Here is a 17,499-nt window from a genome sequence, read left to right on the forward strand (position 1 = left end):
ACAGCATGGCTCCAGATTGGCTCTTTGGTTGCTATGATACTCGTCAGAATTCCAGATATGAAACTCAGCTCCAAATCGTTCCTATACCTGCTCCAGCCTCGATGAGCTTCATTTGGAGCTGAAGCTGTGGTGATGTCATGTTACACAGTCTGTGGTTTTGGATTAGTGGAGTTGTCCAGATTAATTTAGTTGCTAATTTTTCTGAGTTGACCTTCAGTTCAGGCGTTCACTGATGGCCTCATGTACTTGGTGTTTGTTGTGTGCAGGGGTCCTCCTCCTTCACTGGCTGCAGCTCGACTCTCTCACACTGGCCCCAGTTGGGCAGATAGAGTCAAGTGTTCTCAGTCGCTGCCACACCACGGTCAAACTACAGTCTCACAGGCAGAGAAACCAGGTAGGAAACTTGTCCAATTGTCTGCTCACTTTTGACCTCTGACCTTTTAAAATGTACAGCAGCTATTGTGCCCTTCAGTAAATAAGGAAACCCTCTAAAAATGTATGAGGAAGAGAATTAAACTGGAAGACAGACATTTTGTCCATATAGAATTAGAGATGTCAGCTGTTAGTCTTTTATAACACACTCAAATTTATTATAATTGTGACTTCTCTTGATGAAATAAAATTGTCTAAACAAAATCTTCTCATAATTTTCAGCCAAAAAGGATGCAGAGGGGTGGGAGACTGTGCAGCGTGGACGTCCCGCCAAACCTCGCTCTGCCACAATGATCGCCAAGGTCAGCCCGGTCGTGGCCCAAGCTCCTCCCAAAACCGAGCAGACCAGGGCCAAAGCACCTCACCCACAGCCACAGGAACCGGCCGCGCCCCAACCCCAGTGTCAGGACCCCAAACCAGCGGAGCACGACCTGGAGAAGGAGGCTCCAAAGAGCGGTGACGCTCTGGAGGTACAGCAGGAGGCGCTGTGGTGCCTGCTCCCTGAGCTTTTGGGATGTAACATTTACAGCAGTATTCTTACTACACAATATCAAGCCGGTTGATACTTTGCAGCTGATGTCATCAACGTTCCCAGGGGGTGTGAAGCTAACTGAAGCTTACAGTCACAATCTAGCATTAGTATTAGCATTAGCATTAGCCAACAGTTTTTCAGTGAGTCAGTCTCACCTTTTTATTGAAAATCAAACTTATAAATAGGATGGAGTGATCACAGGCTCCTGAAAATGTGCTGTTTAAGTCTATTTAGTATTTTTTTCTTCAGTTTGAGATGATTTTAAAACGTTTTGGGCAGTGTGCAGCTACTGTGTGCATTGCGTCACCATGGCAACTGTTGAACCAATAGCCCATAGAGATTCATGTAGAACACCTCCAGCGAGACGTCACTGCAAAGTATAAGTTATTGTAGAATTTAGACATTTAGATATTTCCGTTTGGGCTCTTCGGCCTCGTGATCCTGTTTAGTTCAGGCAGCAGAAAGAATGACTCACTATGAGAAGTCGATATATTCTCGTCTTTACATAAAGAGCAACATCAGGATTTCTGCATGTGTGTGTTCTCATTTGTGTTTCGCATGTACTGGTTTTGAGTTTTGTCCTTGCTCTCCTGAATTGTTTTGAAATCGCATGTGATAATTGCGTTTGCATCTTTTTGTGTGTGATTGTCGGTGCAGTCTCCAGCAGAGGGGGCACAAGACACAGGGCAAACTCTCTGCGCTGTTCCCCTGGAGGAAGCACCACCCCCCCCAGCCCCTATCCAAACCCCCGAGCCCACCCCCACCGCCCCCTCAGACGTACCCCCGTCAGCCCCACCCCCCTCAGCCCCACCGGACGGGCCGCTGACCCCTGGGGGCGGTGGGACGGTGTGGGACACGTCTGCTCCGGGACGGCCCGAGACTTCCACAGCCGCAGTGAAACTGGAGAGTGCACTGGACCCCACAGAGCTTTCTACTGTGAGTGCTGAGAGATGGAGGAGCTGTACTTACTCTGCCTAAACAAAGAGGGTCTTAAGAAAGCAAAAAGTTCATAGCTCTGAGCGGTGCCGTCATAATGTGTTCAAAAGAGAGCTCAGGACGAGAAGAACGAGAAGTGCTGAGGGAAAGAGGTTATTCTGCCCCAATGTAGAATGTGTTACATAGAAATACAATACACGCGCCTGTATATTTTTTATTATAGTGTTGTACAGGGTGTCCATAAAGTCTCTGTGCAATTTATAACATTTATTACAAAGGCATTTGATGAGATATATCTTAATTAAGACTTGTTCTGTTGGACTCGGCGGTTTCCAAAGTGTTTTACCTCATTAAACACAGCTCTGTATGAGCTCCTCAGATGTTCTTGGAGGCTCATTTCTGTCCCTGTCTCCATAAATTTGATGGTGGGTTCCTTCCAGACTTTGTTCTGTCCTTCCATTTCCCATTTTGTCTCAATAAACTGTGACACACACTGTGTTTCTCTCGAGGAGGAGATATTCCTTATGGGTTTATTTAAAAACATGCCTCTTTAATCAAGAGGATGTCTGACACAAAAAATGCAACATGATTCAAAAGTGTTATAACCTCTGAACAACAGAACAAATCCAATTAATTTATCTTATCAATTGCTTTTGTAATTATCACTTTATGGAGTCTCTGTGTATAATGTGCTCCAAAAAAAGAATCTCTTGAAGTGTCACGTCTCGATCAATCTGAAAAGAACATATCGTATTTATCCCAAATAGAATGTTCTGTCAAAAATGAGCAAAATTAAATTCTATCTTGAAGAAAAGAAAAAAAAAACACACCAATGATAAAAGTGAAGAAAAGTGGTTGTTCCACCATCTCTCCATTCTCACAGTGAGCGTGCATGACTCTGAACGCATCACATTTGTGTCTTGGCGTTACAGTGTGCACCGTCTGTAAGTCGATTGATTTGAAGATTTGATAAATACTTGTACGAAGTGGAGCCTCGTCACGGCTCATCCGTCCGGTCTGATTTTAGCGTGCTGTCTTCCAGCCACAGTCCATGGCTGAAGTCTTGGCTAAAAAAGAGGAATTAGCCGATCGACTTGAAAAAGCAAACGAAGAAGCCATCGCCAGCGCCATCGCAGAGGAGGAGCAGCTGACCCGAGAGATCCAGGCGGAGAACAGCAAGCTGGAGACGGACAACGAGAGCGACTTTTCTGTACGAGCTCGTGTTTTTATTCATTCATTTGAAAACATGATAATAGAAATAATATTGATAATATTTTTCTTACAGATGAGCATTGGCAGTGTTAGCGGTGGAGCAAATATTGAATGGAGCGAGATGCTGGCAGACTACGATGGTACTACTACTATTACTTATATTACTATTACTTATATTACTATTACTTATATTACTATTACTTATCTTACTATTACTTATACTATTACTTATATTACTATTACTTATATTACTATTACTTATATTACTATTACTTATATTACTATTACTTATATTACTATTACTTATATTACTATTACTTATACTACTATTACTTATATTACTATTACTTATATTACTATTACTTATATTACTATTACTTATATTACTATTACTTATATTACTATTACTTGTACTACTTAATAGTTACGGGCCCATATGGATTTTTATTTTATTTTTATATAGTGCTCTCCTACCTTCAAGTCAGTCAAAGCACTTTACATCAAGAAACCACACACACACATTCACACACACACACTGGGGGCAGGGGGTTAAGTGTCTTGCCCAAGGACACATCTGACCGCTCTGCCAATGATGTTTATGTCAAGAGTGGGATTCAAACCACCAACCTTCACATCAGTGGGCAAACGCTCCACCAGCTGTGCCCCTGTTGCTGTTTGTTCTGTTGCTGTGGCTGATAATTGATATTTGGCGTTTCAAATCCACAGCGAGGCAAACGAATGTATCTCACGTCACATTAACTTTTCACTTTTGTATAAAAAAAAACTATTTTAAAGTATTTTACTGGAACAGAAAATAATTTGTACAAAAAGGGCACGAATAGAGTGGGTTACATAATTTAGAATAAAACACATAACTCAGTTAGTACGACATTTATCCACTGATCTGAAGGTTGGTGGTTCGAATCCCGCTCCCACAGATCAATGCTGTCGTTGTGTCCTCGCCCCCAGTGTCTGTGTGCACTGGTGTGTGAGTGTGTGTATGAATCTGTGTGAGTGTGTGTATGAATCTGTGTGAGTGTGCGTATGAATCTGTGTGAGTGTGTGTATGAATCTGTGTGAGTGTGTGTATGAATCTGTGTGAGTGTGCGTATGAATCTGTGTGAGTGTGCGTATGAATCTGTGTGAGTGTGTGTATGAATCTGTGCATATGAATCAGTGTGTGAGCGTGTGTATGAATCGGGGTGAGTGTGTGTGTGTATAAATAGGTGGGGGGGGGGGGGTGTGTGTGTGTGTGTATAAATAGGTGTGTGGGTCCTTGATGCTTTGAGTGTCTTGAAGGTGAAAAAGCGCTGTACAAAATGTGACCGTTTATCATTTAACTTTTCCTTTTTGTGTGCAGCGAGGGAGACGTGGCGGCAGAGCACGTCCTGGGGGGACATGGTGGAGGAGGAACCGGCTCGACCTCCTGGGCACGGGATCCACATGCACGAAAAACTGTCCTCGCCATCGCGTAAGAGGTACGACTCCCTGAGGTCTCGGACAATCATTTACCTCCCTGCGTGTCATCTGACCCGCTTGTTTCTGTAGTACCACCCAGAAGTCCCAAACAATCCACGTCCACTTCCACCGAGCACGTTGTTGATGTGGTCACTGACTTAGAAAAAAATGATTTGTTTCTACACTTTGGCAGAACCATCGCAGAGTCTAAGAAGAAACATGAGGAGAAACAGCTGAAGGCACAACAGCTGAGGGACAAACTCCGAGAGGAAAAGACGCTCAAACTGCAGAAGCTTTTGGAGAGGGTAGGTCTAATGTCCCTCACAAACACGGACCGACACGGCTCCCACGAGAGCGTCTGTCAGCGCCGGCCCCGATAGGATCACTAAATATTCAGACGCCTATCACTTTGTGGACAGCTGGGCCTGGGCAGGCGTGAGAGAGACTGAGAGCGGGACAATAAAATATACAATCAAATATACAGCCCCCTCCTTTGATAAAATACATAGAAAGCTTTGTTATATTTATTATTTTAATGCACTGCTAGACCTGTCATGATAAGAACTGTATCCACTTAGTGTTCAGTGTTTTATAAATGAAATACACTGGTCCCTGGTTTATCTCTGGGGTCACGTTCTAAAAATAACCCGCGATAAATGAAATCCGCGAAGTATCAGCTTTATTTTGTACAATTATTCTCTGTTTTGCAGCTGTAAAACCCCTCACCACACACTTTATACACTTTTCTCACTATTGTGTCTGTAAATCAATATATGAACATTAATTAAAAACATTAACGAGCTCTTTCCTCTTTACTTTGTCAGGAGAAAGATGTGAGGAAATGGAAAGAGGAACTGCTGGAGCAACGTCGGAAAATGATGGAAGAAAAACTGCTGCACGCTGAGCTGAAACGGGAGGTGCAGCTTCAGGCCATTGTCAAAAAGGCACAAGAAGAAAAAGACAAGGTATTACGGACGGAAGATAAATGATAATATCGTTTATCGTGACTTTAAGAGTTCACAATAACCGTTCGTGGCACTTTTTATATAATCGTGATAATCGCCAACAAAGAGAATCACCACTGCATCTCCAGAAGAAAACACTTCTCCTGATGATCTCCTCTGGATCACTGCTGTTTTCACTTATTTAACAGTTTAAACATGGAACCTGTTCATTATTAGACCCGAGCCTGGGACAAACTGCAAAATGCGGAAAATGGCAAAAATCAAGTACTAAACACAAAACCACAAAAGCCACACACCCTCACATTTAGGACATCGCACAGTTTTCATCACAAACACTTCAACTTTGGCCAAAACCCACTAAACCCATGTGTGATTAAAGATTATAAATCACATTTTGAATATGACTTTGGATGTGCTCATGGTGAATTTTCAACAAAATCACAATTTTTGGAAAAAAAATAAAATCTCTTTCACACATTTTTTGTTGGGAAAAATCTAATACAGCGTTTATGCAGATTTGTGACCTGAACGCAGTGATATGCAAATCATGGCACTATCCAACAACATTACTCTCTAGCGCCCTCTTCAAATTTCATTTTCAAAAATTCACAGAAGACAATCGATTTGTCTTGGACTTGTGAAAAATTTCACAGGGGCCTTATTTATGACAAAGTCACATGACTGTAGCTTTTATGGTTTAGGAGAAAAAAAATGTCCATAATTCTTCTTTATTATTATTTTTACGGCTGGATTAAGGCCATTTTTGACGCCCTGAATGTTCACGAAAAGTCAATTTTATTGGAACCAAAATTTAAGGTTGAAAAAAAAAAAGTATTATTTTGATGTTCAAAAAAATGTATGTTTGTAGTTCGTGCGTATTTTTCACAGGCGACATCGAACTGAACTGGTCCCAATGAACAGCCTCACGAACGTAAAGTCCATGCTGCTGTTTTGAAGGAGTTTACTGGCTCATTCTACACACGCACACACGCACGCCCCCCCCCCCACACACACACACACTGCATTCACACAAGAAAAAGGCAGGTTAAGTGTCTTGCCCAAGGACACAAAACTCACCAGTCAGATCCGCTTAGCGGCGTCTCGCTCTCCCAAAAATCCTGGTGAATATCCCTGAGCGTGTCCTGTTTTTCCGATCCTGTTGTTGCTGTTTCTCTGTATTTTCCACACTTTGGGATAACTCTTGGACTCTGATTCTGAGCTGGAGTTGACTTTGTGCTGACTCTACGCTCTTCTGTCGCTCCTCCATGTGCTTTTGTTGTAACTCGTACACTCTGTTCTCCGGCTCGTTTGTCTTTCGTCTTTCCAAGTGACTCGTCCAAAAGGCGTCTCTTTCCCTGTGATGTTTCTCTAAAGTTTCTCTTAACATACCCTCATGTTTTAACGCTAAACTATTCTCATTATACATATTTTCAATCTGGGTTCTAATTTCAAAGTGATGAGCAGTTTCCCTTTGCACCATTTCGTCCTTTAAATGTTCCACTTTTGTTCTTAAATTTTCATTTTCGTTTTGCAGAGACTTTATCTGTTCATTTTGTTGATATGAGACACTAAAAAAACACAGAGGAGATTTTTGATCTTATTTAGAATTTGGCAAATAATTTAAATTTTGCCTCATTTTTTTTAGTTAAAACTTAATCAGACTTGGAATTAGATATATAAAAAAAAATCCTTTTTTTTTTTTTTTTTTTTTTGTTAAATCTTGTTCAGTACCAGATTGTAGAGTTTTCTGTTTGTGTTGCTGCTTTAAGGGCTGATCTTTATATAACTCCATGGAGGCAGACAAAATTAAATATTAAAACATCTTTCAGTGCAGAGAGGATAATTGTGTTGTTTCCACATGAAAGCTCGTATCTTAAGAGACCAAATTGACAAAAAACAAATATAAAATATATATAAATTTATGAAATCATACGTGTGTGATCTTTACAGGTGAATGAAATCGCGTTCATCAACACTCTGGAAGCCCAAAACAAGAGGCACGACGCTCTGGCCAAACTGACCGAGTACGAGCAGCGCCTGAACGAACTCCAAGAAGAACGCCAGAGAAGACAGGAGGAAAAACAAGCCCGCGACGAGGCCGTGCAGGTGACCTCATCATGACCTCTGACCTCATCATGACCTGTGCTTTCACTCTAGAAAAAATACAAAACTGCACAAATCAGCTCACCTGTTGTCAGCTCTGTCTGGTCAGACTGTTTAAACAAACCTCAGATTAAAGTGTAACACAGAGGTTCAGACAGAGCAGTGCCCACAGTTAGCATCACACCCCCAGGGAATGTTGATGACATCAGCTGCGATGTGTTAACATAAATGTGACTCGCGGTGTTTGTTTTTAGGAGAGAAAGCGCGTCCTGGAGGCGGAGCGGCAGGCGAGGGTGGAGGAGCTGCTCACGAAGAGGAAGGAGCAGGAGGCGAGAATAGAACAACAACGACAAGAGAAAGAGCGAGCGCGAGAGGACGCCGCCAGAGAGCGAGCCAGGTCTGACCACAGCAGACGCTACTGAAACTAGAGCAACATTTTTATGTCACATGCTTCAGAGAGATGCATGTAAAGGGCCCACATTACCTTAAAGGCCCACATTACCTTAAAGGCCCACATTACCTTAAAGGGCCCACATTACCTTAAAGGCCCACATTACCTTAAAGGCCCACATTACCTTAAAGGCCCATATTTCTCTGTTTTCTGATCTGTTTTAATCTTCTTTCCTCGTCACACACAGACCTGGAGCTGTGTTTTGTTTCATTCTCACATGTTTAACACACAAACCTGTAGATTTAGGCTGGAAAACACTCTGTTCCACCTTGTGATGTCATCATGTGGTGATACAGGAAGTGCTCTACTGTGTTTTTAAACTCCACACACCTTCATTTCTAGAATCATTTGGATCATTTCAGTCCTGGAGTTGTCTCTTATCTCGACTGAACTAAAGGTAAAAGGAGGAGTTCACTTGAAAACTACCACTTGATGACATCACAAGGTGAAATGGGTTGGGTCCACGAAAACGAGACAAAACTAGATTTTAACATAATTCCTGTATAAATTGTGCAATTCAGTTTTCAGTTTTGGCTTCACGATTGCTTATTTATTTTATATTTATATATTTGTTGTCATTATAACTGTTTTATAACGTAACTCACCGACATTAACCTCTTTTTTAATCCAAAATTGTGACAGTTATGTCTCGAGATCTTGTCCCATCCCATTTAAAAATAACATATATTTTATTAACATTTTGTGAAATTTGAAGGGATCGTGAGGAGCGTCTGGCAGCTCTGAGTGCAGCTCAGCAGGAGGCGATGGAGGAGCTGCAGAAGAAGATTCAGATGAAGGTATTTTCACATCTCAACATTTTTAGAATCAGTGACATTATGTGAGTGTCAGCGGGAAATAATGGAGTTTTGAGCTTTTACGGGAGAAATTCAAAGTCTCAAATGTGAAAGAGCTGGTTCAGTTTAATAACAAATATAAAAGTCGACAACTCTGATCAATATTTAGTTTGTACCTGACTCTAAAACAAGGAACTCAAGACAACAGAAGAAGAGAAAGTGAAAACCAGTGAAAAGTGAAGCCACAGCGTTGACTGACGAGCTCATCAATGAAGATAATTTAAGCTAAAGAACAGCTACGTCTACAAAAATTAGACAAAAAAATGTAAAGAAACACATTTGGTCTGTTCAGTTCTGCCTCAGACAGAAAGTCGAGGGGCGTTTTTGGAATTAAATTATGTCACTGCACAAACTGTAATGTTTCAGACGACATCACCACATACAGACCAATCATATTTAACACAGATGACATCACACATTCTATAGAACAGCCATGCCCAAACTGTGGCCCGGGGGCCAAATGAGGCCCTCAGACCAGTTTTTCTTGGCCCTTAAGCGTCCAGGTGAATCGGCCCATATTACCTTAAACAGTACTTTTTATTGTACATTTACTGCCCTTGTCAAATATTTACTGTGTCCCATTGAGGACGTCAGCGTAAATATAGGTCGAGGGGTTTAGTCTAACTTATAATAATAACACAGATTTTCACTTTATTGGCGACCAGTCTATGGCCCTCAATCGGCCCTCAATCGGCCCTCAATCGGCCCTCAATCGGCCCTCAATCGGCCCTCAATCGGCCCTCAATCGGCCCTCAGCTTTGTTTGTTTTTTTATATGTGGCCCTTCATGAGAAAAGTTTGGACACCTCTAATATCGACCAATCATATTTGACACCGATGATGTCACACATTCTAAACCAATCAGATTTAACACAGATGTGGTGCAGATAAAATCAATATTGTTCAAACACAGATTGTTGTTGTGACACAGTGAATTCTTGGCTCCAGTCACTTATAGAAATGATCAGGTTCAACATTTGTGAATTTACTTTCTGGATATTTCACAGGAAAATACGATGTAATCAACAGGAAAATTTGGCTCTTGCGCCCCCATCTGGGAGAATCATCACGTTCTAGAATCTGAAACTATGAATTACTGTATTTTCTGGACTATGCGTCGCTCTGGAGTATAAGTCGCACCCGTAAAATAAATGTGTAACAACAGGCTGAATATCAGTACATCACGCCAACGTAACACATTTATATTTATTCAGCTCCATGAAGCTCAGACAGAACTGAACACGTGTCTGGTTTGTTAACGTAAGATATTAACAGTTAATCACATAAATAAAGCAGAAAAAACAAGCTCTGGATCTCACTCCAAATCAATAAATCCACTGAATTCTTCATCCTCGGTGTGAACAGCTCCGCCCACTCTGGACGTAGATGAAGTGCCGTTTCCTCTTCTGCGTGGCTGTGTTACTGGTAGAAGTCTAGAGCGCCCTCGTGTGGTCGTCACTGTGACAGTAACCAAGATCTGACATTATATATTTGAATAATTTCACATATAAGAAAGACAAAGAACGGACAAAGAAAGAGCGACCTATAGTCCAGAAAATATGGTAGTGTGTGACCTGTGTGTGTGACCTGTGTGTGTGTGACCTGTGTGTGTGTGTGACCTGTGTGTGTGTGACCTGTGTGTGTGACCTGTGTGTGTGTGTGACCTGTGTGTGAGACCTGTGTGTGTGTGTGACCTGTGTGTGTGTGACCTGTGTGTGTGACCTGTGTGTGTGACCTGTGTGTGTGACCTGTGTGTGTGTGACCTGCGTGTGTGTGTGTGTGACCTGTGTGTGTTTTGTTTTTTGCGTGTAGCATGATGAAAGCAGCAGACGGCACATGGAGCAGATGGAGCAGAGGAAAGAGAAGGCGGCGGAGCTGAGCAGTGGACGTCACGCCAACACGGACTACGCCCCTAAACTCACGCCGTACGAACGAAAGAAGCACTGCTCCCTCTGCTCTGTGCTGGTGAGTCAGATCCACCTGGGACTGTCACGGCCGATACCGATACTGTGTAGGCTCCATCGATGGCCGATACGCTCTGCCGATACTTTGACGATATATCGTGACACAGTATCATTATCGTGAGCTGTTGTTTCGATATATCGCCAACAGTATTTTTGGGGATCTTTATGTGATCAGTTTTGTTTTTTATTTAGAGGAAATATTGTTGCTAAAATATGTTTGTGTCTTAAAGAAACAGCCGTATGTCACAGAGTATCATGTGCTGTGTATCGAGTTTCGCCTGTATCTCAATATCGTGATAATATCGTGATAATATCGTGAGCCGTGTATCGTATTGAATCATGAGTTGAATTACCGGGTAAACTGGACTTTGAGATTAGAGCTGGAAATACGGAGATTAAAATGTAATCATGATCTCATTCTTGTGTTTTGGTAAATTCCCTTCTCTTGAGTCAGTGATTTTTCTCTTGGACGCAGCTCTTTGCTCAAAGACACTTTTCTCCACCCACACCTCCACCTCTGAACGAGTGACAGGTGGAACTCTCAGAAGAAGCAGATTATTTACTTTAGTTACCTCTTTAAGACAATATCAAGATGTTTATTTTACACAGACCTTTATCAAATCGAGATCTTTGTGGTTTTATCTTTCACAATGATTTCCTGAACTGAAAATAACAAAGTTCCCCACTGTGATACTTTCACTTCTCTTTTTAGATTTATTTTCCATATTCTGTATCTAAAAGGTTCTGTCAGTATGTTGATGCTCACCTCTGTACGATCTCACCTGTCGTTGTAGATCACGTCAGAGGTTCACCTGTTCAGCCACACCAAAGGCAAGCGCCACCAACAGGCCGTACGGGACAGCAGCAGCATTCAGGGCCGAGAGCTGTCTGACGAGGAGGTGGTGCGTACACAAGACACACTGTTCTGTTGTTTATACAGATATTTACATTTGTTTGCATTGTTTCTCTATTGATACTTACATGTATCTCTGTGGTGCACACGTTAGCAAACACAGCCCTCAAAAAGTTTTTAATTTGGGCTCAAAAAATACAGAATGGAGCCTGTGGTCAGTCTGAGCTCATGGTTCTGTTTAAGAGTTTTATTTTACACAAAAAGGTGAAAGTGACTCCCTGAAAAACCTTTGGCTAATGCTAATGCTAATGCTAGCTAGCTTGTCACTGTAATGCTATTTGAGAGGGACTTGTTTAACAAATCAGCTCAGTCAGTTCTTTCTGGTCAAATTGTGTTAAAACAATAGATATTTTAACTCCCACCCCATTTTTATTTATTATCTCTATAACAATATTTTAACATCGTGAATGACGACAAACGCTCGTATTGACCACAGGCTCCTAAAAATGTGCTCTTTAAATCCAATTGTATTTTTTGTTGAGTTTCAGACTGTTTAACCTGTGTTCACTGATGTGTGATTTAACATGCTTTGTCCCAACCAAATAAATAAATTAAATGTGTCTCCATGGTGACTCCTGTCAGTTTGGAGCAGAGCGCAGTCTCCAGCCTAAAGTGATGATCATTCGTTTCTCTCTTTTTAGGAGCACCTTTCCTTAAAGAAGTATATTGTCGACATAGTGACAGACGGCTCTGTGTCCTCTGAGAACACGAAGGACGCGGAGGAACGGCAGAAAGCTCGAAAGAAGGCGAAGAAACTGAGAGCGCGAATGAACTCCAGGTTTGGATCCATCAGAGTTTAAAGGCTCACACTGTCCTCTGTGATATAATCATCAACTCAGCACAAACAGACCTGGAGCTGTTTTTTGTTTCATTCACACATGTTTAACACCCTGCAGATTTAGGCTGAGTTCTTCTCTCAAACTGAAAACACTCTGTTCCACCTTGTGATGTCATCATGTGGTGATACAGGAAGTGCTCCACTGTGTTTTTAAACTCCACCTTCACTAGAATCATTTGGATCATTTCAGTCCTGGAATTTCCACTTATCTCGACTGAACTAAAGGTAAAAGGAGGAGTTCACTTGAAAACTACCACTTGATGACATCACAAGGTGGAACGTCGCATTTTGAGCTTTGGAGATGTGACAGACTAATAATAAAGTGACTCAAACATGTGAGAAAGAAACAAAACACAAGTCCAGGTCTGTTTTTGAACATGACTTAAAACCTACAAGAGTCCATTTTGCGTAATATTGGACCTTTTAAAATCCAGCCTTAAGTTTTTTGTCATTTGTAGAAACTAAATCAACAGCGAGAAAATCAATCTCCTGTGTAATGCCACGCTGAGCCTCCAGACAAACACAGACATCTCCCATCCTTAGATGCCTGAACTTATATCAAGTCTTCACCTGCGCTTTTCCAGGAAGTGTGATTTCATCGGTGTGGAAAGGCTGAGTGGAATGTGCTGTGATCAATAGTTTTTTTTATCGTGTCTGGGAATGCCAGAGCGACCCAGACCACGGTGACGCTGGGGTGTACGACCCTCTCAGCTGTTTGTTTAACATCGAGTAGAATAAAGAATTTGATCCCCTCGTGTTAAGTGTGAGCTGCAGACGGAGGGTTTGGTTAAGTCTATATGTGGTATGACAAGATGGAAGAAAAAACATGTTTTTACTGATCGGTGTGTGATTATTTGGAGCCGGGTTACCGAGGGAACGGCTGACAGACAGGCCAAATAAATAGACGAAACTGGACTTATTTTACATGTGCTGCTGCGTCTTGTTCTGACTGACTGTTTTCTGCAGGGCCAAGGAATATGAGACGTCGCAGGAGGCGAAGGCGCAGGTCCCCGACTCGCCGTACAAGGCCAAGTGAGTGTTTGGGATATTTTTTAGTAGATTTTGTGGAGAAAAGGATCAGATTAAATTAAATGTGGTGCCATACACTGTTTATATAAATGGACGTAGCTAACCTACTAATCGCCGCGTTCCAAACAGGAAGTGATCATGGGCGCACTTCAGCTCCATCGACTCTGGCTTTAATTCACTTTCTGTGTAAAAACTGTGTCCTCTCTGTGTCCTCTCTGTGTCCCCTCTGTGTCCTCTCTGTGTCCCCTCTGTGTCCCCTCTGTGTCCTCTCTGTGTCCTCTCTGTGTCCCCTCTGTGTCCCCTCTGTGTCCTCTCTCTGTCCCCTCTGTCCTCTCTCTGTCCCCTCTGTGTCCCCTCTGTGTCCTCTCTGTGTCCCCTCTGTGTCCTCTCTGTCCTCTCTCTGTCCTCTCTGTCCTCTCTGTCCCCTCTGTGTCCTCTCTGTGTCCCCTCTGTGTCCCCTCTGTGTCCTCTCTGTGTCCCCTCTGTGTCCTCTCTGTCCTCTCTCTGTCCTCTCTCTGTCCTCTCTGTGTCCCCTCTGTGTCCCCTCTGTGTCCTCTCTGTGTCCCCTCTCTGTCCTCTCTCTGTCCTCTCTCTGTCCTCTCTCTGTCCTCTGTGTCCTCTCTCTGTCCCCTCTCTGTGTCCTCTCTCTGTCCTCTCTCTGTCCTCTCTCTGTCCTCTCTGTGTCCTCTCTGTGTCCCCTCTGTGTCCTCTCTGTGTCCCCTCTGTCCTCTCTCTGTCTCTGCTGCTTCAGACTCATTTTGGTCTTAAATGTTCGTATTAACCCTCTACATGATCCTGGGGTTTTTCAAGATCTGAACATTAATAACAGACAAATAAGGCGCCTTCTTTCCCTGAGGTCGCTCTTGCTAACATTAGCAACAGGTTTGATTGACAGTGTTTCTCCCAGCTAAAAGGGGAAGGGGCGTTACCTTCAACTGCCTCGCTCCTGATTGGTTCTTTGGTTGCTGTGATACTCGTGGTCTCCACCTGCTCCAGCCTCGATGAGCTTCATTTGAGCTGAAGCTGTGACGTCTCACTCTGTCACTTCTTTACAGCCTGTGCGATACCAGAGCTGGGACTGTAAAAATGTCGTTCATTGTGATAAAAAGGGTCGACAATAATCGTTTGAGGGACATTTTATATAATCATGAGACTCTCCAAAAAGTGTTTTCTGCATCACGTCATCAGAGCCATTACATCACCAGAATGTGCAGAACAAACTTCTCCCTGATGTTTTCTTCTAGATCACTGTTCAATTCAAGTCAATCAAACACAGAATATCTCCTTCATGGTGAATAGTAAAAATAAATAAATAAATACACAAAAATACACTGCACGTTATAATGTAAACAAACACAAATGCTGATAAATGTTGATGTCTCTTATAAAAAAGTAGACTATTACATTACATGTTCATAATATTAAAATTATAATTATTCATATTGATAACTTTTTTAACTGTCAGCGACTTTAATAATTATTCTGATATAATCTTTAACCACAATTATTTTGTACATAATGATCATCGTGACACCGACTTTCAGTATCGTCCCATCGACCTGTGAGATTCTGGAGTAAAATGATCATTTCTCTGATTTAATTTCTCGCCTCTGTGTTGAAGCACGTCTTGTGATTGACCTGTGTATGTGGCTGTTTTACAGGCTCCAGCGGTTGGTCAGAGATCTCCTGAAGCAGCTGCAGGGTCAGGACACCGGTCAGTGGAGCAGCAGCCGAGTCTCAGCTCTGGACCGAACTCTGGGCGAAATATCACGAATTTTAGAGAAACAGGTTTGGAAATAATTCTTAAAGGGCCATGTTCTAATGTTTCCTTATATCAAACAGACCCGGAGTTGTGTTTTGTTTCATTCTCACATGTTTCACACACAAACCTGCAGATTTAGGCTGAGTTCTTCTCTCAAACTGAAAACACTCTGTTCCAGCTTGTGATGTCATCATGTGGTGATACAGGAAGTGCTCCACTGTGTTTTTAAACTCCACCTTCACTAGAATCATTTGGATCATTTCAGCTCTGAATCTCGACTGAACTAAAGGTAAAAGGAGGAGTTCACTTGAAAACTACCACTTCATGACATCACAAGGTGGAGCAGAGCATTTTGATCTTTGTAGATGTAACAGACGAATAATAAAGTGACTCAAACATGTGAATGAAACAAAACACAAGTCCAGGTCTGTTTTTGAGGAAACATTAGAACATGGATTAAATCTCACGAGGGACTATTTTGTGTAATGAACTTCTAAACTTTTAACTGTACAATAAGAACTTTTTTCTTTTCAATAATTCATTTTTGAGTTTTGTGTTATGACCTGGGTGCACCAAACATATCAAAGAAAACACAGGAGTCAAAGGGTTTACAAAAAGCTAAATGGTTTTTACTTTAAGTTTATTTTTATTTACTTTAAAGTAACTCTCCTGGCCCCTCACACTCTGCCCACTTCAAAACACTTTCACAGAGATTTTGGGAACACAAATTATTTTTATTTGAATCATTTAATCTCATTCAGTTTTTGGTTTATACATGTCACTGTATTTGAGTTTTAAGATCTCATTTTTGACCAGTGTTGTCTCTTTTATAAGTTTATGATAATGCAAGGAGCAACAAACTACTTTTGTTATGCCAATGGGGGTTTATTTTAGACTCTGTAGGGTTTATTTTAGACTATGGGGGTTTATTTTAGACTCTGTAGGGTTTATTTTAGACTCTGTAGGGTTTATTTTAGACTATGGGGTTTATTTTAGACTCTGTAGGGTTTATTTTAGACTCTGTGGGGTTTATTTTAGACTCTGTAGGGTTTATTTTAGACTCTGTGGGGTTTATTTTAGACTATGGGGGTTTATTTTAGACTCTGTAGGGTTTATTTTTGACTCTGTGGGGTTTATTTTAGACTCTGTAGGGTTTATTTTAGACTCTGTGGGGTTTATTTTAGACTCTGTGGGGCTTATTTTAGACTCTGTAGGGTTTATTTTAGACTCTGTGGGGTTTATTTTAGACTCTGTGGGGTTTATTTTAGACTCTGTGGGGTTTATTTTAGACTGTGGGGTTTATTTTAGACTCTGTGGGGTTTATTTTAGACTCTGTGGGGTTTATTTTAGACTATGGGGGTTTATTTTAGACTGTGGGGTTTATTTTAGACTCTGTGGGGTTTATTTTAGACTCTGTGGGGTTTATTTTAGACTCTGTGGGGCACAGTAGTCTCTTGGATTAAAGTGAAGCGCTGCCAAACACTGTGGCCTTTTCCAGAGACTATGATATTGTAATGTAAAAAGATTAAAGGTTTTCTTTGAAATACTGTGGTCGGGGACAGACTGTCGCTTTCTCTGACCACTGGCCTGTGCTAATTGGTTAATGAGGAGCAGACTGAATGTGTTTTGACTGAGCCCCTGATGTCAGTGTAAAGCTCCGCGGCACGAGGGCAGACACTGGTCTCTGTGCAGGGCTTGTTTAACTTTCTTGGTAAATGTTGAATTGGATTTCCAGTCAGTTTGTCCCCAAACACGCTTCATATACAGAAGATTTTGAGCTTTGGAGATGTAGACAGACTAATAACACAACTAAAAACACACTCCCGTCTGTTTTTGAGGTGCTAGCAGCGTTATAACACGTCTTAAAGCTCATAAGAGTCAGTTTTGTGTGACACGGGCCCTTTAAGACGTCTGTGGACCACCTAGACACATGATGCGTTGTATTGTTCACTCGTCACGGGAGGACGATCTGTCAGCGGAGCAGAAGTGTGCGGTGGAGACTGTCAGGACTGGGCAGGCCTGGTTGCTTATTTTAATACTCTCTGATAAGC

The 17,499-nt window shown here is 41.9% G+C and overlaps 1 protein-coding gene across 1 annotated transcript in view; it reads left to right on the plus strand.

Moving 5' to 3' along the window:
• The window catches only part of scaper (S-phase cyclin A-associated protein in the ER), a 40,264-nt gene that overhangs the window by 6,521 nt on the left and 16,244 nt on the right, over positions 1–17,499 (plus strand). Inside the window, exons 7-21 of the mRNA XM_055222260.1 lie at positions 267–394; positions 655–902; positions 2,943–3,110; positions 3,186–3,252; positions 4,473–4,590; positions 4,764–4,875; positions 5,395–5,535; positions 7,486–7,641; positions 7,893–8,035; positions 8,805–8,886; positions 10,755–10,907; positions 11,701–11,808; positions 12,461–12,597; positions 13,624–13,689; positions 15,348–15,474. Of these exons, the coding sequence (XP_055078235.1) occupies positions 267–394; positions 655–902; positions 2,943–3,110; positions 3,186–3,252; positions 4,473–4,590; positions 4,764–4,875; positions 5,395–5,535; positions 7,486–7,641; positions 7,893–8,035; positions 8,805–8,886; positions 10,755–10,907; positions 11,701–11,808; positions 12,461–12,597; positions 13,624–13,689; positions 15,348–15,474 (1,954 nt within the window). The remainder of the gene's footprint in view (positions 1–266; positions 395–654; positions 903–2,942; positions 3,111–3,185; positions 3,253–4,472; positions 4,591–4,763; positions 4,876–5,394; positions 5,536–7,485; positions 7,642–7,892; positions 8,036–8,804; positions 8,887–10,754; positions 10,908–11,700; positions 11,809–12,460; positions 12,598–13,623; positions 13,690–15,347; positions 15,475–17,499) is intronic.

The sequence above is a fragment of the Periophthalmus magnuspinnatus genome, chromosome 6, assembly GCF_009829125.3.
Source record: "Periophthalmus magnuspinnatus isolate fPerMag1 chromosome 6, fPerMag1.2.pri, whole genome shotgun sequence".
Taxonomy (NCBI): Eukaryota; Metazoa; Chordata; class Actinopteri; order Gobiiformes; family Gobiidae; genus Periophthalmus; species Periophthalmus magnuspinnatus.